General features: G+C 48.3%; 1 protein-coding gene across 5 annotated transcripts in view; it reads left to right on the top strand.

Moving 5' to 3' along the window:
- Positions 1-340: 340 nt before the first annotated feature.
- TMEM131L (transmembrane 131 like) overlaps positions 341-24,253 on the top strand; it is a 161,996-nt gene continuing 138,083 nt past the window's right edge. For all 5 annotated transcript variants that reach the window (XM_082611150.1, XM_082611149.1, XM_082611148.1 and 2 more), the window contains exons 1-3: positions 341-517; positions 1,186-1,256; positions 10,722-10,765. In XM_082611150.1, the coding sequence (XP_082467276.1) occupies positions 394-517; positions 1,186-1,256; positions 10,722-10,765 (239 nt within the window). In that variant the 5' untranslated portion in view covers positions 341-393. The remainder of the gene's footprint in view (positions 518-1,185; positions 1,257-10,721; positions 10,766-24,253) is intronic.

Genomic DNA, 24,253 nt, shown 5'->3' with positions numbered 1-24,253 from the left:
CGCCAGCTCTCGGCGCCCCTGTCACGCCCGCGGAACGTGCCCGGGCCCCGCAGCCTCGAGGGGGGGCAGCCGCAGGGCGCCGCGGGGCGGACCCGCAGCCATGTGCTCCGAGCCGGGCGGGGCGGCGGCCGCGGCCTTCTCATTGTCCACGTTCCCCACGCCCCGCCGCGCTCCGTCCCTCCCTATCTGTGGCGCACACGCGCGGAGCGAGCGGCGCGCCCGAGGCTGGCCTGCAGCAGCTGCGGCGGCGGCGGCGGCGGCGGGGGCGGAGGCGACGCGGCGCGGGGAGGGGCGGGGCTGGCGGCGCGGGGGCGGGCCCGGGGCGAGGAGGCCGGGGCGCCAGCTAGCGAGAGGCGAGCGCGGCGAGCAGCGCAGAGGAGCGCGAGCAGCAGCATGGCGGGGCTCCGACGCCCGCAGCCGGGCTGCTACTGCCTCACCGCCGCGGCCGTGAACCTCCTGCTGGGCGTCTTCCAGGTCCTCCTGCCCTGCTGTCGCCCGGGAGGGGCTCAGGGACAAGGTCAGCCAGGCGCCGCTCCGCTGGCTTCCCTCTCCACCCTGCCCCCCCTTTCTTTTGGGGGAACTGCTGAAAGCTATAAGAGGGCGAGGGGAGGAACGGGAAAGGAGGAAGGAAAGCAGTTGCAATTCCGGGCTGGTCCCCTTTGCTCACCGCGGCGTCCCCTCCGGCACCCTCCGCCCCCCGCCAACAGAAAGCTGGGAAGTCGCGGGGCTCGGGGACCGCGGCGCGGACCGCTAGCCGCGCGCGCCTCGGAGCCTTTGTGCGCGGGCCCCGGGCGCCCTGGGCGCAGCCCCCGCTTTGTGTGGCGCGCGCTGGGGCCCCGCCGCGGCTTCCTGCAGCTTTGTTCCCCTAGCCTGGCCGCCCGGGCCGTGTCCCGCACACGCCCGTCCCAGCTGCTGCGGGATGCGGAGCGCAGGGTCCCGCGGGGTGGCCTCTCCTCTCCGTCCCCCCAGCGCTAGAGCCCCCGAGCCCGCACGTCCGAGGGGCCGCCGGCTCGCACCCCGTCCATTGTGTTCCGATCTTCGGCTCACTCCTCGGGTGGCCTCCGCTTCTAGAAGGGAAGGGAGGCTTGTTTTGGTGAGGCGGGTGCCCGGGGGGACAGTCGGGAAACAGGAAGCGTTTCTTTTCCGTGCATTAAAAACGCGGTGTGTTTTTTGGTGTTGGTGCAGCGATCGAGCCCTTGCCGAACGTGGTGGAGCTGTGGCAGGCGGAGGAAGGGGAACTCCTGCTGCCCACTCAGGTGAGGACGGCCAGGTGACAGGGCGGCTGCGCGGGTGCAAGGGAGGAGAGGCCCGGAGGCCGCCGGCTCTCACGGCGGCACCGGCGCTCGGGCCACTTTGCAATGCAAATAAACGGTCGGGCTGAGCCTGAACACCTGGCCACGGTGGCCTGCCCGGCCTCCTCCCGTGCCATGTGACAGGGCGTGAGTCACGCCGGCCCCAAGTTCAGGAGGTGGGAGCCGAGGCCGCCTCAGCAGGGCCGCGGCCGGCGGCGGCGGTGCAGAGGGGAAGGGCGGGCCCCTCGGCCGCCAGTGGTCCGGGGTGGGCGAGGGCCCCGTGCCTGATCTCTGCGTGAGCCGTGCTGTGTGCCTGAGGACCACGGGAGGATGGAATATTGATCTCAGAAATGTTAGTGAGTGGTCCTTGCCGTTAGCGTTAAGTAGCTTTGGGATGAAGATGTGCCTTTAAAGGATTGTAATCTTGGGTCTTGTCCAAGTGCCTTTAATTTGTGTTGGAATACACCCTCTTGTTAAGAACTTGAATTTCAGGTTTCGGATTCCCCCCCACCCCCGCCCCGTGTGATATAATGATTGCATGTGGAAAAATCATTACTAATGATTTGTTGGGAATCTGGCATCGTCAGATTTACCGCTTCAATAGATAGAGTACTGCAAAGCCTCTGTGTTTAAGATTTCACTTTTAGGAGAATTTCTCATTGACTGCAGATGTACACATTTAAATATAATGTTGACTGTTTTTCATCAGCGACAGGAGTGACCCCAAATGCATGTTGTGGATGGGTGGGGGAGTGGTTTGAATTGTAAGGGAACAGTGAGCTTGTGTGCCGGTAATTTTTAAGATGTTCATTACGTCTCACATTGGTGGCAGCACTTAATTCTATGTTGTCTCTTGTGGCTGTTTAGAAAACAGGATGTGTAGCTATAACTTCACTGGCGAGGCTGTGCAGTTTTACATTGCAGTGTTCTTCTTCCTATGTGGAGCATTTAGAGGGCTGGTTTTGAGGTACTTGGAATATTCATTTTAACCAGGGCTAATGAATAACAGCTTCAAGGTGGAGAGTGAGTTTTTTAGAGGAAAATGTACTGGACCTTCCCTGGAGGCCGGCAGGCTGAATGAGACCAGTCCTTGGAGAAAAGGCCGCATCAGGATGCGGAGTCTGTCCTCCTCTTAAAAGTTTATTCCTAAATAGATTTCCCCCCGCTGATTGTAAAGGGCAGATGTGTAGTGTTACAAAATGCAGAAAGATGAAAAGAATGACATAGAAATCACTCAACTCCTGCTGAGAGAACCACGCTGAACATTGGGCATATTGACTTTTCACAAATGCAGTATAGTCATATTTGTGTCTATCGGAGTTTTCAGCAGAGGCGTTAGTGACATTTTGGGCTGGAGAATTCTTTATTGTGGGGGGCTGTCCTGGGAGCATCTCTGCCTCTACCCGCTAGATGCCGGTGGCAGTCACTCCTCCCTCCCCGCAAGTTGTGACAGCTAAAAATGTCTCCAGACCTTGCCAGCTGTCCCTGGGGAGCAGAACTGCCCCGGTTGAGAAGCACCGGTGTATATCTGTACATTTTTGCATTTTTACTCAGTCATACTCTACCTCTCCCTGGTTAGTGTGGGAAGCCAACCCAGACTGAAAGGAAAGGAAATGATAGACTTTCATTTGTTACAGCATTAGTCAAAGGCTCAGTCTCTGTGCTCAGAGATGGAAATGTCAGAGCCCCTGATATGATGAATGATTTTATTTATAGGCTCAAAAGTGATTTTATGTAAATCTTAATTTCTGGTTTTGTTTGTATGTATAATACAGTTTGTTTTGGTAAAAAATGTTAGAATTTTAGAAGCTGTTCTCTGGAATACTCACTATAGAAGCATTTATACCTAAGCTCTTTTAATCGAAGCTATAATGAAAGTGAAACTGATATTCAAAATCATTTTCTAAATACTCCATCTATATGTGTATTTTTTAGAGACTGTTTTACCCTACATGTACCTCGGTGGGGGTGAGGATAGATATGGGTCTGTCTGTCTATATTTATCTAAGCTGCATATCTATCTAAACTGCACATGTGTGTGTGTGTGTGTGTGTGTGTGTATAAACTGCACAGAGTTCTGAAGAGAGTTATTTTGAGGGAATTCTTTTCAAAGTAGTTTGAATTTTTTCAGAAAAAGTTCCCTCATGTGTGTCAGGGAGTCTGTTGAAAAGAGAATATTTATAGGTGTTATGTAAATTTGAGGGTTTTCTGCCTACTTTGTAAGTTGGGTTCCCTTCAGAAGACTTAAAAGATGACTTCAGAAGCTAAGATTTGTCAATGATCAGTGAAACAGGAGCGTCCGAAGATGTGGCATTAAAAAACTGAATACTAACATTTGCCAACGCTCATTGTTTATACAGTTATCTATTTTGGACATGTTTTCTATAGATTGGGCCTTTTTCTTTTCTTTTTCTTTTTTTAGTGGGTCTCTTAAGTGACCAAGAACTTGAATAATGCATCATTAGTAAAACCAGATATAATAATTGTATTGTTATAAACTGCCAGCCTTATAAATCCCTCTGGCCTGGCTTCCAGGATTTGACTTAGGGCTCCATCGCTTTCCACCTCTCTGTCCTTGGTTTCTTCATCTGCAAAATGGGGTTAATAGTGGTGCCAGTCTCAGAGGATCTTGTGAGGATTGAGTGCCTTGAATTTAGTAAGCGCTTAATATAGCTTACCTGTTCTTTTGGCAGTATCTCATCTGACCCCTAGATTTGGTCACTGGAGAGCATGGAACAGCTTTCCAGCTTGGAAGGGGCTGAACCGGTGCAGATAACACAGTACTATCATGTACCCAGGAGTTGCATAGATAAGTTACATTATTCGTATCTTTTTGTTATACACTCTTTTATGTTGTAAAATGTTTCGGTGTAAGAACATTCAAACTTGATCCATGGTGATCATGAGAAGGAAGAAAAAACATGTAATTTTGTTCTTAGATTTACAGGATTTTTCTTCTCTGACTCTCTGCTTCATTCATGCTTCCCCGCACTGACTCCAGAGTAGTGATGTTATAGAAGCCAAACAAGTGTTTTCGTCAAATGTTTTATTGTCAAGAAGTGATTGCCTGTGCGCAAGGTACTGCTTTGTGCGCCTTCTTACTCCGCCTTCAAGGTCAGAAGCTTCCCTGACCCCCTGTGAGCCACTGTGGCCCTCGGGGCCCTTTGCAGTGTGACGTTGTCTGCAGCTCCGCTCAGTCCTCTGGGACACTCGCCTGCCCCTTGACCGCGCAGGCCCAACGTGCATCTGTTGAATGAGAGCACAAACGCTATTGCCCTGCCGTTTGTCCAAGATCAGTCCTTCCTGACCCTTAGCTTGGCCGTGACACTGTCTCCATTTCTCCTCCCCTTTGAGTTTCTCGAGTGTCTGGATTTTTGCCTTTGTCTTGTGTGTGCCTTATTGCCCTAACTGGGCTCCCCTTAAGAGGGTTTGGGCATCTACGCTTGGGTGCCCCGTTGTGGCCACGATGTTGTGCGTGCAGTAGGCCTTCGGGGTTCTTCCCGGTGGAGGAAAGGCAGTGCCCAGTGTCTTGTCCAGTTTCCCTATTCATGAGGTTAGCCACTTCTGAAGAGGGCAGGTGGAATGCCTTAGGCGTTGAGTTCCAATTACTGTTTAATGGTCACATTTCTGTATCAGTTCTAGGAGCAAGAAGGGCAATCTACAGTTTGTTCATTTAGTCCGTTCAGACTTCACTGGGGTGAGAAGCCTCACTCCCGAGGGCCGGGGCTGGGTTTGGGGCGCGGACATCGGTGCCGAGTAGGAGCTGTTTCCTGACGCAGAAGCATGTTGGTCTGGGATGGGATGGGGAGGCTGTGCGATCCTGGCCTTGTTAGTCCATCGAGCAAACAGCTGGCCCGGGCCTGGCCCAGATAGGCCCCTGCGGTACAGTGATGAATAAGAATGTTTCTGCCTTGAAAAATCCCACGTCTTGTTTATGTTGCCCACTTAAGGCCTGAGCGTGCAGATAAGAGAAATTGGTAGAAAGTGAAACAGGAAGTGGCACGATGAGTATCCCAGGTACCCTGTGAGGTAATAATCGCTCGCCCCAGGCTGGGAAGCGTTGACTAGCGTTTGGAAATCTTTCTGTCATAGAAATTTCTTTTTGGTTGAGTCAAATTCCACTATCAACATAGAAAAAGAACAACCAACATGGGTTGAATACTACTGGCACTGTTTAGCCCTTTACGAGTCTTAATTCATATTAAGATCCTAAAAGCTATGAAGTATTGTGAGCTGATTTCAGATGAGGAAATTGAGGCACACAGAGGGTAAGTGACTTGCCCAAGGCGATAAGAACACGCACAGCGGTGGTGGGATTTGAATCCAGGAGGAGTTTAGCTCCAGAGCCCAAGCTTTTGGCCACTTTGCTACTGTATGAGTTTTAGCACAGTCTGACCAGGAAAGTGGTGTGGTGGTGATAAGGTGCCTGTGTCTGAGAGAAGTAATTTCATGTTATGTTTTGAATTAGGAAGGTTTGCCTAATGAAATTTTTGCTTTTAATTAATTAATTTATCTTTGGCTGCACTGGGTCTTTGTTGCTGCGCGCGGGCTTTCTCTAGTTGTGGCGAGAGGGGGCTACTGTTCATTGCAGTGCACGGGCTTCTCATTGCGGTGGCTTCTCTTGTTGCGGAGCACGGGCTCTAGGCGCGCGGGCTTCAGTAGTTGTGGAACATGAGTTTAGTTGCTCCGCGGCATGAGGGATTTCCCAGACCAGGGCTCGAACCCGTGTCCCCTGCGTTGGCAGGCGGATTCTTTTTTTTTTTTTTTTTTTTTTTTTTTTTTGCGGTATGCGGGCCTCTCACTGTTGTGGCCTCTCCCGTTGCGGAGCACAGGCTCCGGATGCGCAGGCCCAGCGGCCATGGCTCACGGGCCCAGCCGCTCCGCGGCATATGGGATCCTCCCAGACCGGGGCACGAACCCGTATCCCCTGCATCGGCAGGCGGACTCTCAACCACTGCGCCACCAGGGAGGCCCGGCAGGCGGATTCTTAACCACTGTGCCACCAGAGAAGTCCAAATGAAGTTTTAAAAATAGTTATATCTACTGGTATTTAAAATTTTTTTATTGGAAAAATTTTTATTGAGCTATTATTCACATATAGTGTTATATTAATTTCAGGTGTACAGCATAATAATTCTATATTTGAAGCTTTGCAAAATAATCACCACAATAAGTCTAGTTAAGATCCATTACCGTACATAGTTACAAAAATTTTTTTTTCTTGTGATGAGAACTTTTAAGATTTACTCTCAAAAAAAAAAAAAAGATGTACTCTCTTAGCAAATTTCAAATAATGCAGTACAGTGTTATTAACTGTAGTCACTATGCTGTGTATTACATCCCCCATTTCTTATTTATTTTATAAATGGAAGTTGGTACATTCTGACACCCTTCATCCATTTTGCCCACTCCCCACCTCTGCCTCTGGGAACGACCAATCTGTTCTCTGTATCTGTGGACTTGGTGTTCTGTTCTGTTTTGTTTTGTTTAAGATTCCACAAGTAAGTGAGGTCATATGGTATTTGTCTTTCTCTGTGTGACTTATTTCACTTAGCATAATGCCCTCCAAGTCTATTCATGTTGTCACAGATGGCAAGATTTCATTCCTTTTTATAGCTGAGTAATATTCCAGTGTATATACATACCACATCTTCTTTATCCATTCATCTATCAGTGGACACTTAGGTTGCTTCTGTGTGTTGGCTATTATAAATAACGCTGCAGTGAACATAGGTGTATATATATCTTTTCAAGTTAGTGTTTCAGGTTTCTTTGGATAAATACCCAGAGGTGGAATTGCTGGGTCATACGGTAGTTCTATTTTTAATTCTTTGAGGAACCTCTGTACTATTTGCTATAGTGGCTGCACCAGATTACAATCCCACCAGCGGTGCATGAGGGCTGCCTTTTCTCCACATCCTCACCGACCTTTGTTATCTCTTGTCTTTTTGATGATGGCCATCTCGCAGGTGTGGGGCGATACCCACTAGTATTTAAGAAACACCTAGACTGTGCTTAGCCCTGCAGACATTTGTGGAGCATGTACTGTGGGCTGAGCACTGTTTTAAGTACTGGGGATGTCATGGGGAACAAAAAAAGAAAATCACCGCCCTTGTGGAGCTGGCAGTTTAATGGAGGCATATAGAGAATAAGTAAGAAATAGAATAAATTATAAGTTATGCAGTTTGTTAGAAGGGCATCAGTGCTATATGGTGGCAGATTGGAGGAAGATTTGGGTGATGGGAGTTGCAGTTTTACGTCAAGAGGTCAAGGTAGGTCTCTTTGAGGAGGCCTGTACTTGGTATTTATTTGAGCCAGCCCCTGAAAGCTGTGAGAGAATTAGAATAGCTAGCAAGGTCCTGAGGCACTGCCAAGAGGGAGTGGGGAGAAATTACGGGGTTTGGTCCCCGCCCTTTGAGAGCTCGGTGTTGTTGGGGAGATAAAGCTGGATTCAAGTGCTGAAATGTAGGAACGGAGAGGAGGGAGACAGGAGCAGTGTGTATTGGAGGGTGTGTTAAGGCTTTGGGGAGGGAGTGGCCGCTTGGAGACCTGCATTAGCCCAGAGCCTCACAGGGGAGGTGTGTTTTGTGCTTTGAATGGGAGCCAGAGCCCTGCTGAAGTGTGGCTGTAGAGATTGGGATGGGTGTGTCAAGGTCAAGTGACCGTTGCTCAATTCCAGGTTCAGGAGCTTGGAGGTTGGTTCTTGAGCAGAGATTAACACGGTGACCTTGACTGCTGGGTCCGTAAGTAACGACTGATGTTGAAAAAGATTGGTCTCACAGTGGCACATGGGCTGGGTTGAAGGCAGCAATCTTTAAAAAAAATTTTTTTTTAATTGGGGTGTAATTGAAGTACAATACTAGATAAATTTTGGGTGTACAACATAGTGATTCACAATTTTTAAAGGTTATCCTCCATTTATAGTCATTATAAAACATTGGCTATATTCCCTGTACTGTGCAATATATCCTTGTAGCTTATTTATTTTATACACAGTAGTTTGTGTCTCTTAGTCCCCTACCCCTGTCTTGCCTCTCCCCCTGGTGACCGCTAGTTTGTTCTCTAGATTGGTAAGTCTGTTTCTTTTTTGTTTCATTCACTAGTTTGGTGTATTTTTTCAGATTCCACATGTAAGTGATATAATGTAGTATTTGTCTTTCTCTGTCTGATTTCTTTCATTAAGTATGATACCCTCCAGGTCTATCCATGTTGCTGCAAATGGCACAATTTCATTCTTTCTATGGCTGAGTGGTAGTCCAGTGTGTGTGTGTGTGTGTGTGTATGTGTGTGTGTGTGTGTCTGTGTCTGTGTGTGTGTGTATGTGTGTGTATGTGTATGTATGTGTGTATGTGTGTGTGTATGTGTGTGTCTGTGTGTATGTGTGTGTGTGTCTGTGTGTGTGTCTGTGTGTCTGTGTGTGTGTGTGTTTGTGTGTATGTGTGTGTGTATGTATGTGTGTGTTTGTGTGTGTTTGTGTATGTGTGTGTGTGGGTATGTGTATGTGTGTATATGTGTGTGTATGTGTGTTTGTGTGTGTGTGCGTGTGTGCGCGCGTGTGTGTATGTGTGTGTATGTGTATGTATGTGTGTGTGTCTGTGTGTGTATGTATGTGTGTGTGTGTGCGTGCGCACGCGCGTGTGTGTGTCTGTGTGTGTGTCTGTGTGTATGTGTGTGTATGTGTGTGTGTCTGTGTGTATGTGTGCGCGCGCGTGTGTGTGTGTGTGTGTGTCTCTGTGTGTGTATGTATGTGTGTCTCTGTGTGTGTGTATGTGTGTGTCTCTGTGTGTGTGTATGTGTGTGTGTCTGTGTGTGTGTCTGTGTGTGTCTGTGTGTGTGTATGTGTGTGCGTGCGCACGCGCGCGCGCGCGTGTGTGTGTGTGTGTATGTGTGTGTGTGTGTGCGCGCGCGCGCGCGCCACATCTTCTGTATCCGTCCATCTGCTGACGGGCACTTGGGCTGCGTCCGTATCTTGGCTACGGGGCATAGTGCTGCTGTGACCGTCGGGGTGCACGGATCCTTTCGATTTGGTGATCTTGTTTTTCTTCGGATGTATACCCGGGAGTGGAATTGCTAGGTCATATGGTAGCTCTGCGTTTAGTTTTTGAGGAGCCTCTGTACTGTTTCCCACCGTGGCTGCAGCAGTCTGCATTCCTGCCAGCAGCGGATGACGGTCCCCTTCTCTCCACACCCTGGAGAGACAGCAGAGTCTTAGAGTGGAAGCCCGTCAGCAGTGGTGGTGCAGGCCTGGGGTGCGGACGGCTTGGGCCGATTTGCCGGCAGGAGGGGTGGAGGAGGACAGGTCTGAGCTGTATTTCTGATGAGCGGGTAGAGACCTTCACGCTTGGAGGTGACGGCAGGAGAGCCGTGTAGGACGACCCTCAGGTTTGCCCAGGGGCAGGGCGTGTGACGGCCTCTTGGACACACGGGGGCCCTTCCCTTGGCAGGGACCCCTGGCGTTGAGAAGTCTGGTGTCGTTGTTTCTGGGGAGACAGTGCGTAGAGCCTGGAGGTGTTTGGCGGTGGGGCCGCAGCTGTGGGTTAAGTGGTCCTGCACGTACTGTGGGGTCTGACCTAACCTGCCCGAGCCTTGGCTCCTGTGGGAAGGTTGGTGTTTATCTCCATGTGTGGTGGAGTGAGAAGCTGGGGCTGCAGATAGGGATTGGGGCCCTGTGGCTCCAAGAGTGGGTTAACAGTCAGAGGGTGTTAGTGAAGCGGGGTCTGGGCCCAGGAGGATGGGGGGCAGGGCGACCAGGAGCGCCTTGGGCTGGGGGAGCTGGAGGCACAGGAAGGGTGGGTGTTTCCGCAGCCAGCGGTGCAGCTTCGGGAGAGGATAGCGCCGTGCCAAGAGCACGGGTGCCGGGCAAGTGCCGAGGCGGCGTTTAATTGGATCTGCCCTTTTGCTTCTGTTGCAAGCACCTTCTCTTTTTACCCACCTGGTATGTGACTTCTGGTCACAGTGTGGCATGGTAGGTCTCAGAGAAGATTTTGGAAGTGCATTTGAGTGAGATATTTATGCCACTTATAAGTCAAAATCTATCAGGTGCTCATTTAGGGGATTCTTTATGTTTGGGGATTTTAATTATCATTAAATTTTATCTTGTGCGATTAAACTTAAACACCAAAAAAAGGCTCTTGGAGAGAGGAGTGATGTCAAACCAATTTTGAGACTGTGTTTTGGTGGCGATTTTAAACAGGTAGAATGTTTACTTACAGTGAACATGTAAGGGATCACTTGGGAATTTCTGGCTTTCAGTGGTGCCGTTCTAGTGTCATTCTTTTTTTCAATAAGTATTTATTGAGTGCCTGCTGTGTGCCAGGCACTGTTATAGACAAGTTCACCACCCCTGTGGGATTTGAAGAACTGTTTTTGTGTTTTGGGAAATTTTGTGTTTCTTTGAAACAACTGTTAAAGCATGTTCTTTCTCAATAGGGTGATTCTGAAGAAGATATGGAGGATCAGTCTCAAGAACAGAGGTAAGGAAAAAAATGGGGGCAAATCCATGCTAAGTTTCTCTGGCCACTTTGGATGCTGTCTGAAGTCTTGGGATATGTCTGTGTTTACGTATTTAACATTATCTGTGATATATCTTTCTCTTTGGCATTTGGGGTATCTATACTCTAATAATGAATATGGCTTTGTTTTAAAATAAGGTTGCACTGGCAGCTGTTAGGACACGCCCCCCCAACCTCACTTTCCCATGGCGTGCATGCACCATCCTGTCTACAGACATCTGTTGAGCATCAGGCAGTGTGCTGGGTGCTGGACGTAAAACACTGAACAAGACCTGTTTGCGTGTAGTAGGGAAGTCAGACATTATTGTAAACAAAACAAAATAGTTATGCTTACAGTAGGAACTATCAAGACTTCAGTTGCTGTGGTAGGGAATAAGGGGATGGATCGCATGCTCAGGTGGTTGGAGGTGACATATGAGCTGAAGTCTGGAGGCTGTGTGGGAGCAGCCAGGCGGCAAGCAGAGGGAATGGCAGGGGCAAGGGGCCTGTGGTGGGCAGCACTGGTGGCCATCCAGGGACGTGGAGAAGGCCAGTGTGGTTTCGTAGGATAGTGAGATGAGGTAGGACCTTAGAGGCCATAGTGAGGAGGTTCGGTTTTAATTTCTTTAAGTGTGGGATGAGTTGTTAGAAGATTTTAAGCAGGGGCCAGCAAATCAAAAGATATTACATTTTTTAAGGGAATGCTTTGGTCATGGGGCACTCTTGGTTAGTTGTCATCAGACTGGGATAACTGGTCCCTTGGAGGTACCTGAAGACCCTAAGTGGTACCTGGGCGTGGGGATAACTTTCAGAGAATCAGCTTCTAGATCCCCAACATCCACATATTCTTCTAAAACTGATCGGAGGTCGCAAGTTCTCCTTCTCCACCTCTTCTTTCGCAGTCTCACGTCTCCACTTTGCCAAACGAAGGCAGACCTCTTTCCGGGCCCCGATCCTGCTTTGTGCTTCATCTTGGGCAAAGGGACAATTTGAAGTATTGGTATTGGTTAGGAGAAAGGGATTTAATTCTGGATGACGAATTCATTAGTAACTTTGGTGGTTTCAAATCTTTACTCTCTATAATATTGAAGGAGAACCCAATCAAATTGTCAGTTGTTAGACCATCAAAAAGTGATTTGTGGATAAAATGCTGAGGGAGTGTAGAGCGTATAGGGTCAGTGCTTTAACAAAGCTCCTTCCATTCACATCTATTTATGTGAACAAGCTTTTTCAGGGTTTACATTAGAAAAAAAAAGGGACAAGGAAAATAAGATTAAATTGATGCTAATTAACCCTGTCTTATTCTAGCAGTAATAGCCATATAAACCAATTAGGGGGGGAAAAGTCCCATAAATCTCATTAAAGGGTGCATTTTCAATAAAATTTGAACTTTATGTTTAATTAACTATCAAAATTTGTAAAATTTGTTAGATCAGTTGTGTGCTAATAAAAATTATGATAATTCAGAAGAAAAAAATTTGACACTTAGACCCTGTGGTCACAGGATATTTAAAAAACCCCAAGATCTCAGTTTATACCCATAGTTTTGTCGAGAAAAGCTTTGAACATGGAGCTATGTTAGGTTAAAATTCTTTGAGGGAATATCCAGCAATACAGGAAAGCCTATCTGTACATTTTTAAAAATGAATAATGATGGATATCATTATATGGTATTTAGATTCCTTTGAATATATTTTAAAAAGTGAGTTTTATTTAAAAAGCCAATATTTATAATAGGCCAGAAATTGCATTCTTTGCAAACATTCAAATTCTTAGTATAACATAAAAAAATTTTTTTTCTCCTTGACTTATATGTATTTTTTTTAAATTGTAGTTGACTTACAGTGTGTTAATTTCTGCTGTACAGCAAAGTGATTCAGTAGTACAGCACTTTTTTTTTTTTTTTTTCTGCCGTACGCTCACCGCTGTGGCCTCTCCCGTTGCGGAGCACAGACTCCGGATGTGCAGGCTCAGCGGCCTTGGCTCACGGGCCCAGCCGCTCCGTGGCATGTGGGATCTTCCTAGACCGGGGCGCGAACCCGCATCCCCTGCATCGGCAGGCGGACTCTCAACCGCTGCGCCACCAGGGTAGCCCAGTAGTACAGCATTTTAAATGCTGGGATTACTTAAATATACAGGGCAGAGTTCAGAGTTTGTCACAATCCTATCTGAGTGTCTGGGAGTAAAAAGAGCTGAGGAATGCTGACGCTGGTTCCTGCTGAAGGTGGTGCGGACAGCGGCACGTGGAAAGTTCTGAGATGAATTTGGGTTGACTCAGCTGTGGAGAGTGAGAGAAAGAGGAACCACGGAGGGCTGCTCGGATTTGGCTGGAGCGTCTGAGGTGATGAGGACGGTGATGGGAAGGGTCTAGCGAGAGGGCAGTCAGGAGCTCTCCTTGGTTGTTCTAGGAATCTCAGACTTGATGGGACACATCCTGTCCCGGGAAGATGCAGGTAGGCAGTTGAGGTGAGTGTGGAGCTAGGAAGGCCGGGCTGCATCTCCAGGGGCATTGTCCTGTGTGCCTTTGCATTGGTCTTCCTCTTTCAGAGGTGTATTTCTCTTCTTTCTTATTAATTAGAACTAGTTTCTTTTCACCCACTTCCTGTCACACTTAAAGGTGTGACGTAGCTTTTATCCTTCGTGCTCTTTTTTTTTTAAATATTATTTATTTGGTTGCACCGGGTCTTAGTTGTGGCTCGTGGGCTCCTTAGTTGCGGCGTACATGTGGGATCTAGTTCCCTGACCAGGAATCGAACCCGGGCCCCCTGCATTGGGAGCGCGGAGTCTTACCCACTGCACCACCAGGGACGTCCCCTTTGTGCTCCTTTGACACAGGCGACCAGAGTGAGGGTGTGGAGGTGAGGGGGAGTGGAGTCAGTGGCTTTCAAACGTTTGGACGGTGACTCAGATGAAAGACATTTTATATCATGATTACTTATCACCCACAGGCAATATATGTGGATGTACGAGTATGTACACCTGCGTTTATTTATGTGTAAAATAGCACTTACCTTGGCTGCCTGTGGTGTACTGTCTTTTCTATTTTCATTTTTGAAAAAATTGTGGCAAAATTTACATAACATTTACCATTTTAGCCACTTTTAAGTGTGCAGTTCTGTGGCATTAAGTACATTCACATTGTTGTGTAGCCGTCACAACCACGGAACTTTTCTATTTCATTTTCTTTTGTTACAAAAATGCTGGTTGCCACTACTGAATTGATTTCAAAACTCACAGTGTGGTCTACCCTGATTTATATGTTTTAATCTTCTCAATATCAAATATTCCAGTGTTTTGCTGTTATTTTATCCCTAGTCCCTTTCCTCTTATCCGGACTTCCAAGCCTCTTGGGGTTTTTTTGGTTGTCGTTGTTGAGGTTTTTTGCCTTTTGTGTAAGGGCAAGATGATGATGAAGGTTGGATGCTGCAACCAGAAATCCTTCTTTGTGTCCATTTTCTGAAAATGTAGCTTCTGGTGTTCTCTCTGAGTCTAATGAATGAATTCTCTCTGAGTCTAATGTCCTGTGATGGGTCAGTCAGTCACCTAAGTACTTACTGTTCGTTTACCTTCTACTGTGCAGTTGGGATTTTTAAAAAATGAAGATTTTAATACCTTCAAAGCTCATAGAATCTCTTGCTACTTTTAAATTAGCCCTTTTGCTTTAGCATAGATTTAGATTTACGGAAAAGCTGTAAAGGTGGTACAGAGAATTCCCATTTACCCTTCACACAGTTTACCCTTATGCCTTATGTTACTGTGGTACATTGGTCACAACTAAGAAACCAACATGTGTACATTACGGTGAACTAAACTCCACACTTTATTCGGATCTCCCTGGTTTTTCCCTAATGTTCTCTGTCCCATGATCCTATCCAGGATTGTCATGTTGTCATGTCTCAGGACCCTGTTGGTTGTGACAGTTTGTCAGACTTCCCTTGTTTTCGAAACCGTGGCAGTTTTGAAGAGTTCATCCTTCAATTTTGGGTTGTCTGAGGTTTTTTCTCATGGTTAGATTGAGGTTATGGGTTTGGAGGAGGAAGCCCGCAGTTATAAGTTGCCATTCTCCTCATATATCAAGGGTATCGACTGTCAGCATGACTTAACACTTTGATGCTGACCTTGACCACCTGGCTGAGGTACTGTTTGTTAGCTCTCTCCACTAAAGTTCTTCTTTTCTTACCTTTTTCCATATTACACTCTTTGGAGGGAAGTCATTAAGTGGAATAAGCTCCACCTCCATCAATTATTTAGAATTCCTCTGTATGGAAGATTTGTCTGTTCTCTCTCATTTATTGGTTTATTCAGTTATTTATTTACGTCATGGGTATTTATTTTATACTTTGGGTTATAGGCCAATACTAGGTTTGCCCTAAATGCCATTTATTCTTAACCTTATTTATGAAGTCATTGGTATCTCCTTACACATTTTTCAAACATTTTTGTGACTTTCATTTTAATTACTACCCTGCTACCCTAACCTTAATGATATTCAGGTGAACTTGAAGTCAGCACAGGCAACACATATGAGTTCCACAAAATGAATGCTTTGTCTCTGAGAGAACCCACGTAGAGGAACAGCTACTCACTTGGGAAATAGATTTGACCGTAAAACGGAGTCTCAGCACCTCCTAGGAAAAGTGTAGTCCTAGGACAGGTGGCGGTGGCACTGACCTCTCATTGGAGAGAGTCTGGGCAGTGAAGGGGGCTCTGTGCTTCCCCCCAGACTGGCCAAGGCGGGGTCCTGGCTGGACCACTGTAGATTCTGGGGCGCAGGGTTCTAGAGCAGCTTGCCTGTGATCTCAAACAGAGTTTGGGAAAGCTTTTAGGGTAATTGGCCTCATTGAAGATTTTGTTTATATTATCTTGACTTCATCTTCTGTGAATGCTATGCAACTGTACTTGGTTGAAAGCCAGAAAAGCAGTATTTGGAAAACGTTCTCCCCTCTCTCCTCTCCATCCCCATTTTTCTCTTGGGTGTTCTCAAATATCAGCAGTAATCTGTTCCTCTGCTGAGAAAGAAAGATTGCTGTTGGGGATTCAGTGACGGGAGCAAAGGAGAGCGAGCTGACTTCAGCTCTTCCTAGAGCTGACACTGTCTGGGAAGCTGGTCTGGCTCTCTGGACGCATCTCCAAAAGACCTTTTTGGGGTATATTTGTTAGAATGTGAAAAGTTTAAGCGTTGGCAAAGTATGCATAGTATATTAATTCTGCTTTTAAAATGGTTAGGTAAAAATCATAAATACTGACCGGCCAGGGGGTGTCTGTGGAAGGGTTTGTTTTGTTTTGTTTTTCTTTTAATGTACTTTTATCTGATTGGTAGCAGCAGCAACATGTGTTCTCCTGAAACCGTTTTCGTCAGAACATGAAGAAAATCTCGTTAACCTTTCAGCAACATACTGAAAGATGTAATTGCAGACAGAAGCGACTTAGTCTTCAGGGAGCTTCCTTCTGGCACTGAGTTATCTCAGAGCCCCCATGGGGAAGGGAACTACTTTCCACTTTTCTTTGTTTCTCTTCAGAAACCGAAAGCTGTGTTTTTAGCACAACGTTGACGTTCCTTTTGTGTTGATAGGATCGGGCGTTTTTAACCTGAACTTGCCTTCCCAGGGCTGCATCCTGGACGCTCCTCTCTTCCCATCTGTCGTTTCCCTGGGTGGTGGCGCGCCTGCTCTCTTGGGTTTTTAAAGAGAGAGAAGGAACTTGAACTCGGTGGTACCTTCTGCCCAGGGGTCGCACCTGTGCAGTTGCCCAGCGAGCTCTCCTGTGCTTTCCGGTGCCGCCCAGTCAGCGTGTCCTGGACTGAGCTCCTGGGCTCAGTCCCCTCAGGTTCCCGGCCTCCCCCACGGCCCTCCCCGACCCCCGCTTCGGCTGCTCCCCTGGCATAGCCCCGCCCCCTCTGCTGGCCGGTGCCCCCGTACATTCATTAGCGTAAGTCAGAAATCAGGACGCCCCTTGCCTCCTCTCATAGGCCTCGTCCCCAGCGGGTCACCAGGTCTGGCTGCATCTTCTTCACATGGTCTCCTGCCTTGGTTTTACAGCTACCCCAGTCTGTTCTCCAGGTTCCTACCCAAGTGATGTATCTGAAGCACGTGCATCCTTGCCCGTCATCCCTCTTACAAGCAGCCTTACCTCCTGAGCGTGGCACAGAGGCCACCTCTCCAGCCGCGCTTCCCCTCACGCACGGCCTCTCCCCCTCTCTCTTTGCCGAGACGCTCTTCTCTTCCCTGGCACACCTCTCACCCGACACCCGTCCTGCTCCACACGCAGCATGGCAGTGCTGCCGGCCGGCCCGGACGTCACTCCTCTGTTTGAGACTGCCTGTCTCAGGATGCACGCCCACCTGTCTGAGTCTCAGTCAGCTGACCCCCCCCCGCCCCGGTACCTAATCCACTACCTGACACCTAGGACAGGAGGTGCTAAAGGAAGCGATGCACCCTCCTGTTTTTAAGTCTTTTAAATTGATTGCTTGTCATGCTTCACGTGCTCTTCATATCCAAGCACACAAACCATATTTGCCATTGAAACCACAGTACTGGGACTAGGATTAGGGTTTGTAGCTTTTAAATTGGGTTACTGCGGTTGGCGCGTTTTTAACGAGAATGGCTTATTAGCTCTATCTCTGTGTGCCCCGTGGAACCTTCTACAGGGTCATGTGGCCCCGAGAGGGGAGTCATGGTTTTCATGGTCCTGACAGTGTGAAGTGAATTTCCTTTGACTGTAATAGGGCTCATAATTTAGGTGTTGGCCTTAGAATACAAGCTTTAAACAGGGTTCTTGGTATATATTAAAGTTGTTAAGCCACAAAACCCTTTTCAGATTTTTTTGGGGTTGTGAAATTTCTAGCAAAGCTTTTGACACTTATATAATTAGTTAACCCTCAATTGAAATCAATTAGAAAAATAGGATAATAGCATCAGAATCTTAATTCAGATTTTCACTGAAACTTTTACTTTTCCTGGATATATTATTTTACATACTCTGGAGTGATTAGGCTTGTGCTAATTTGTATCTTTATATGGAAAAGATATATTTGAACCAACTTTCATAATTCCAGGTGTATTTTGAAGGTTAATTTAGAACAAAAACAGGCAAACCACTTCATTAATGTTGCTATTCCAGAAACAAAAATGGGGAATTGAAGTCTGGAGAGCTCGGGTGTGTTCTGTAAATGTGATTGTCCAGTGCCAGAACCTCAGCGTCGATTATGTTAGACTTGGGGGTGCCTTGAGAGGAAGTGGCTAAACTCAGCACGGGAAGTCCTGCCCTCAGCTGGCGTCCTTCCACAGGGCACCCAGGGGCCTGGCTGGTTGCTTACACACTTGTCGCAGTATTTAACAGGGCAGTAACTATGGAGTCCCTGCCGTCAGGTGGGTGCTCTGAAGAAAGAGTGAGGCAGATTCAACAGCTCGGGAAGACTTGCCCACGGAAATTACCACATGGTTAAAAAGTGTATAAGAAACTCGGAGAAGCTGATTTTAGACCAGAGAGGAGGTAGTGCTGTGAGCAAGAGAGAGACTTGGGTGTTTTGTCGCTGGAAACCCAACTTAGGTCTTAAGAGACAGGCTGACGTTTTGGCTGTTTGGCCCTACTTTATTGTGCTTCGGGTCGATGAGAAATAAAGGTACCCTCGGTGGAGCCCAGGGTATTGGCAGTAGTGTTGATTAGCTCTGTAAAGGCGTTCGAGACGTGTCGTGACACCAAGCTTCTTATTGCTTACAAAGGGGGCAGAACCTGGGATTTCAGGGTTCGAAGGAGAAATATGATTTCCCAAGGCAGTGTTCTCTGTCTAGGAACACCGATACTGCGATGATGGGGTCTCCTGGGAGCTTGTTACTCTCATTTTAAATGAATTGTCATCAAATTATGAGTTTGTTGTTAGAGTCTTCCACAGAGGAAATAGGACTCCAGAGTAACAGTGATCCCCGCCCCCAATAAATGTAACAAAAGAGCATTGGCACTAAACAAGTGATTACTGTGGCAGCCTGGACAGTATTTCTCAGATGTGCTCAATAAAGCTGTTTTTGGAACCATTACTTTAGGGTTTGCCATTGCATCTACTTTGTAAATGATGCAAGAAAAAGTTTCATTTGCTAAGTGTAGTCCTTCACAATGCTTTCCCCGAAAGTAGTGGGAATGGACTTTTGAAAGGTCTGCTGTGAGCATGAAAAATCTTTGAATTAAAAAAAATTAAAAATTTATTGAGAATTTTTAGTCATTTAACAATTACTCACTGGTTATTCCTTTTTTTTTTTTCCTCCAGAAATCTTTTAATAAAATTCATGTTTCAGGAAGATGGCCGTGTTTACCTCCTGGCATTCTCTCTCTGCTCCACAGATACGTATCCCAGTCTGAGAAGCATGGGTTTAGGGCCGTACCTGCTTTTTCCCTCACTCCAAGTCCTGTGGTTTCTACCCAGTTTGTCCAAGTAAACACGGCTCTGAAGGACGTGAGGCTGTTAGGCTAAAACTAAACTTCTCCGGTAGAAAAGAGGATTTGCCACCTGTGGGATGTCCGGAGGAGCCCACGGCCGCTGTCGAAGGTAGTTCCCAGGGAGCAGCTTCTGTAAAAGCGGAGGCACAACCTCCCGAGTGACCTCTGTGAAAATGTGCACAGTAACTAATCCACGTTGATGTCATGCTTTGTACAGTGGTGACTTTCAGGGTTATGGTGCCCTGTGGATGTTGGTTCCTTTAGCTGCCACTAAGTTATTGATAATAGGTGAAGTCCAGTTTGAATAACATGCAGCAGTGTTCCAGTTGATAGTCACGGCAGGTGTGTGTATGTACTGTGCATTTTTTGTGAAGTACTTCTTCTGGGAACATGATTCATCTTTACCTCTCAAAATCAGGACATGTTAATCCAATTAATCCACTCAAAACTGGATTTAAGTCATGGCCCTTGTACTTTATGGTTTACAGAGTACTTTCACATGCCTTGTCCTTAGAAAACCAGGTGGATATGTGCTGGTATTCTCATTTTATAGATGAGGAATGAGTCCATAAAGGCAAAACAGTTTAAGATCACAGAGCTGTGTGGTGGCAAGACAGGCACATAAGTTGAGGTGTCCCCTTTCTAGATATGCTTGTCTACCTTGTCTCTAAAGTGGAATAGGTTAGAAGACCATTTCCACAACTAGATATACTGGTACCTGCTTTCTGCAGAAGGAGACTAAGTCGAAGACTGATAGGTGAAAACAATTGAATTCTCTGGTGAGCTTTAGTAATAGTGGGGGGTTCCTGGGAAACTCCTGAAAAAAATGAGCATGGCTCTTATAAGACAGACCCGAGCTGGGTCTTCAATAATCCTTTACCGGGTGCTAGATGCCTTCTTCAGTTTACACTATTTCTGGTGTTGCTCACCCACTGACTGTCAGCTGCATAGCTTTTGGAATAGTCTGCAAAGTTCAAATCTGGAATTTTGGGATTATTTGTGGAACATACACCACTGTCACGTGTGCTGAGAGGTTGCCCTCTGTCCTGGACGGACGTGCTATCCTGGTAGCTTGCTTTGCTTTGTGATTAGATATTTTCAGCTTCAAGTAACAGAAAACCCTGACCCAACCAGCTCAAACAATAAAGACTGTATTATGTCACCTAACAAGAAGCCGGGAGCAGGGTGGTGCTGGCTTGGTTTGCTGAGCAGGTGGGCGGCAGCACCGGGCAGCCGGGTCCTTCCCACCTGTCTGTGCTGCTGGCTGCCGGTCCTGCCCAGCTCCCCCCGGGCCTCACGGCCTCTGGCCGCCCGCTTGAACATCCGTGGGCAGCCTAGGACAGCCTTCCTCCTGCGCCTCTTTCTCAGGAGCGCCCCTCGGCGGCTTCCGCTTACGCCTCACACGTCAACATGGGTCCACGGTCACCCTGAACCCCTCCCCGGCCGAGGGCTTGGTGGGGCCACTGGATTGGCAGGGTTTACCCCAGCCCTGGGGAGTGGTGCTCCCCGCACACTGCAGGCTGTGACCGGGGAGAGGGGACAGGAGGGGCAGGCTGGCTGCATTAGTGACACCGGCTGTCACTTGTGCCCAGTGCGGAGCGGAGGCGCTGGGGCGGCATTTCTCAGAGCGCAGTCCTGGAACCAGCAGAATCAGCACCGCGGGGGAACCTGTTAGGCCGGCTTCCAGACCCCACCCCAGGCCCAGCTTAACCAGGAGCTCCAGGGGAGGGGCCGGCGAGCTGCTTTCACAGGCCCTCCAGGGGATTCTGATGTGGCTCAAGTCCAGACTTGGATGCCCTTGGTCCGGGATGAGGCATCTAAAGGAGCACATTTCAAAATCCACCTTTGGCTGAAGGTGGAATAATGAGATGCAGAAATGGTCTTGGAGATGAAGCAGCGGGTGGCAGTTGGGAGACAGGCTGTGCTCAGTGCGGCTCCTGGTCGCTGGCCCGGGGTGTGAGCCAACCTAGGACTGCTGCATTCCTTTCAGGGGACCAGCCTTCCGCCAGCCGATCCGATTTTCCTAAATGAGTTCTGTCCTGGTTATGGGGTGGGGGTGGGGAGTGGGGATCCCCCCCATCGGGGTCCGTCGGGGTCCGTCAGGGTCCGTCGGGGTCCACTGTGCCCCAGCAGGCCATCAAGGTCAGCTTCCAGGCAGAACTGAGGAACTTTCTCAGGGATAATTCATTCATTATAAGGGAAGTGAGTCTGGCAGGAAACCTTGGCCCAGGAACAGAAAGTCTCAGTTATGGGATGGGAGTGGCCACTGGCAGTACAGGGTGTGTGTGTACTTGGATCTGCCTCCTGGCCCAGCTCCCTCTGGGCACATGGCTGTGTGTGTGTGTGTGAGTGTGAGTCTGTAGGGGGCTTGTTGGGGGCAGGACGAAGGATACTACTTCAGTAAAAACTGAAAGAAATGGGGCTTCCCTGTTGGCGCAGTGGTTGAGAGTCCGCCTGCTGATGCAGGGGACACGGGTTCGTGCCCCGGTCTGGGAAGATCCCACATGCCGCGGAGCGGCTGGGCCCGTGAGCCATGGCGCTGAGCCTGCGCGTCCGGAGCCTGTGCTCCGCAACGGGAGAGGCCACAACAGTGAGAGGCCCGCGTACCGCAAAAAAAAAAAAAAACCTGAAAGAAATGTTCTAAAAGCTCTGTCAGGAACTGGGGTGGGCCGGAGCAGCATAGGCACCAGCCACACTGAAGGGCACTTGCACATCCTGCCTGACCTTCCCCCCTCCAGCCTGGGTCCGGGGTGCTGGCCTGGCCGCGGGAGCGGGGCTGGTGCCCAGGGGTGGGAGGGAGCTGGAGAGAAGGGAGACAATTGGGACCAGGGCCTGGGCTGGCTGAGCCTGCCTTGTGCTCCCCAAGCGGTCCACAGACAGGGATTCCCTGGGGCTCTTTCGTGGTGCAGTGGGAGAATCTGCCAGCGACGGGGGCAGGACGGAGGAGGGCAGTAGGAAGAAGCCCAGGTTCAAGTGTGCTGTGTTAGTTTCCCAGGGCTGCCATAACACAGTACCGCAGATGGGGCGGCGTAAAACAACAGAAATGTGTTCTCTCCGTTCTCAAGGCCAAGGTGTTGGCCGCTCGCCCTTTGAGACCCGCGGGGAGTCCCTCCTTGCCTCCTCTGAGCGTCTGCTGCTTCTCCGGGGACCTTCGTGTCCCTTGGCTTGCAGCCACATGCCACCACCTCTGCCTTTGCCACACATGCCGCTCTCCCTGTGTGTCTCCGTGTCTTCACACGGCTGTCTTCTTAAAAGGACGCCAGTTGTAGTGTGTCAGGGGCCCGCCCTACCCCAGTATGGCCTGATCTTAACTACTTATGTCTGCAGCAACCCTGTTTCTAAGTCAGGTCACATTCTGAGGTCTGAGGTAGGACTTGAGCACGTCATCTTAGGTGGACATGGTTCAACCTGTTACCATACAGAGACTCATTTGTGAGCCCTTTGAGGGTCCCCTCACCTGCTTCCCCTGCCCTCCCTGAACCCTGGGGCTCCTAGGAAGTAACTTTGGGTGTTGGACTGGCTGGGCGTTTTCATTCTGAGAGCTGCACTTACGGGTCACACAGCTTTCGGTTGCCAGGGCTCCAGGGTCAGCGTTAGGGCCCATGGGTTTTCTTACAGACTCATTGAACCTAGCCTTTTGGTCGAATGAGTTTTATTTCTAAATTATTTCTTTGTGTATCTGTAAGAGCATATCCATGGGAATTCTTTATTTACACAAAACTGTGGGCACCGGGGACAAGTATTTTTTATGATTTTTTTTTTAATTTGTGGGAAATAAGTGGGAAGGTTGAAGAATATTTTGGAATACACTGAAGTTTAGCAAACAGGCAAAGCCTTGAAATCAAACCACAGTCCTTTGATTAGAATTCAGAAAGATACAACTACTGAAAATGCTGCCAGGCCATGTGTGCTGTGTTGGGGCTTCATGTGGAAGTATCAATATCTTAAACTTGTTTCATTTTTACTTTAAACCCAGCAAGTGAATCCTTGTGGGTTGATGCACATGCTGAAGCACATCCCTGTGAGCCATTCATCGGTTTGGAGGGAGAATCCTTTGGTCTTCCCTGGAAATGCTTGAATCAAGATGAGTCTCTTTCTGCCTCCGTATGTTTGGACTGCAATGATCCGGGTGTCTGATGGTGCCAACAGTGAGGCATAGCTGCTGTTACTGTGGGTTTTTTTTTTTTTCATAAGTTCATTTATTTATTTTTGGCTGAGTTGGGTCTTTGTTGCTGCGCGCGGGCTTTCTCTAGTTGTGGCGAGCTGCGGCTACTCTTTGTTGTGGTGCGCGGGCTTCTCATTGTGGTGGCTTCTCTTGTTGCGGAGCATGGGCTCTAGGCACGCGGGCTCAGTAGTTGTGGCTCGCGGGCTCTAGAGCACAGGCTCAGTAGTTGTGGCGCACAGGCTTAGTTGCTCCGCGGCATGTGGGATCTTCCCGGACCAGGGCTTGAACCTGTGTCCCCTGCATTGGCACGTGGATTCTTAACCACTGCGCCACCAGGGAAGCCCTACTGTGGGTTTTAATACTTCATCCATCAGTCTACTTTCAGGTGGATGGATGTCCTATCCAAATTGCCTGTTGGTTTGACTTTCATGTAACTTTAATTAGCAGATTTATGTTTGGGGAACATCTGATCTGTGATCTTGAAATTGGTTATGGTTGGCGTAATTCTTGGGTAATTAGGCACTTTCACAGTGACTCCTCCAGTCATTAGAGGGCTGGGGTAATTTGAGGTTGAAATGTGAGAGCGAGGTGGAGAAAGCCCTTGCACTCTAGCCCTTAATCTTTTAATCCATTTAACCTGGGTTGTAAATTCAGGCTTCGTTTTAATTTAAATGTGTTTAGGTAGTTGGGAATGGGTTTCATTAATTCACCACATTTAGACCATAATTAAGGGAGGTTATTCCTAATTGCCTAAACTCCTTAAAGTTACCGTGGGTACAGTAAGTGTCCATTAAAAGCGTGTTGCTCCCCGTTGGAAACCGAAATTCCAGGTTGGAAAAGTGAGCCGACAGCTAAAGGGAACAAGCACGACAAAA

The sequence above is a fragment of the Mesoplodon mirus genome (assembly GCF_964341445.2).
Source record: "Mesoplodon mirus genome assembly, chromosome: 2".
NCBI lineage: Eukaryota > Metazoa > Chordata > Mammalia > Artiodactyla > Ziphiidae > Mesoplodon > Mesoplodon mirus.
Note: the sequence above shows the minus strand (reverse complement) of the source record. Positions and strands in the feature narration are given on the sequence as shown.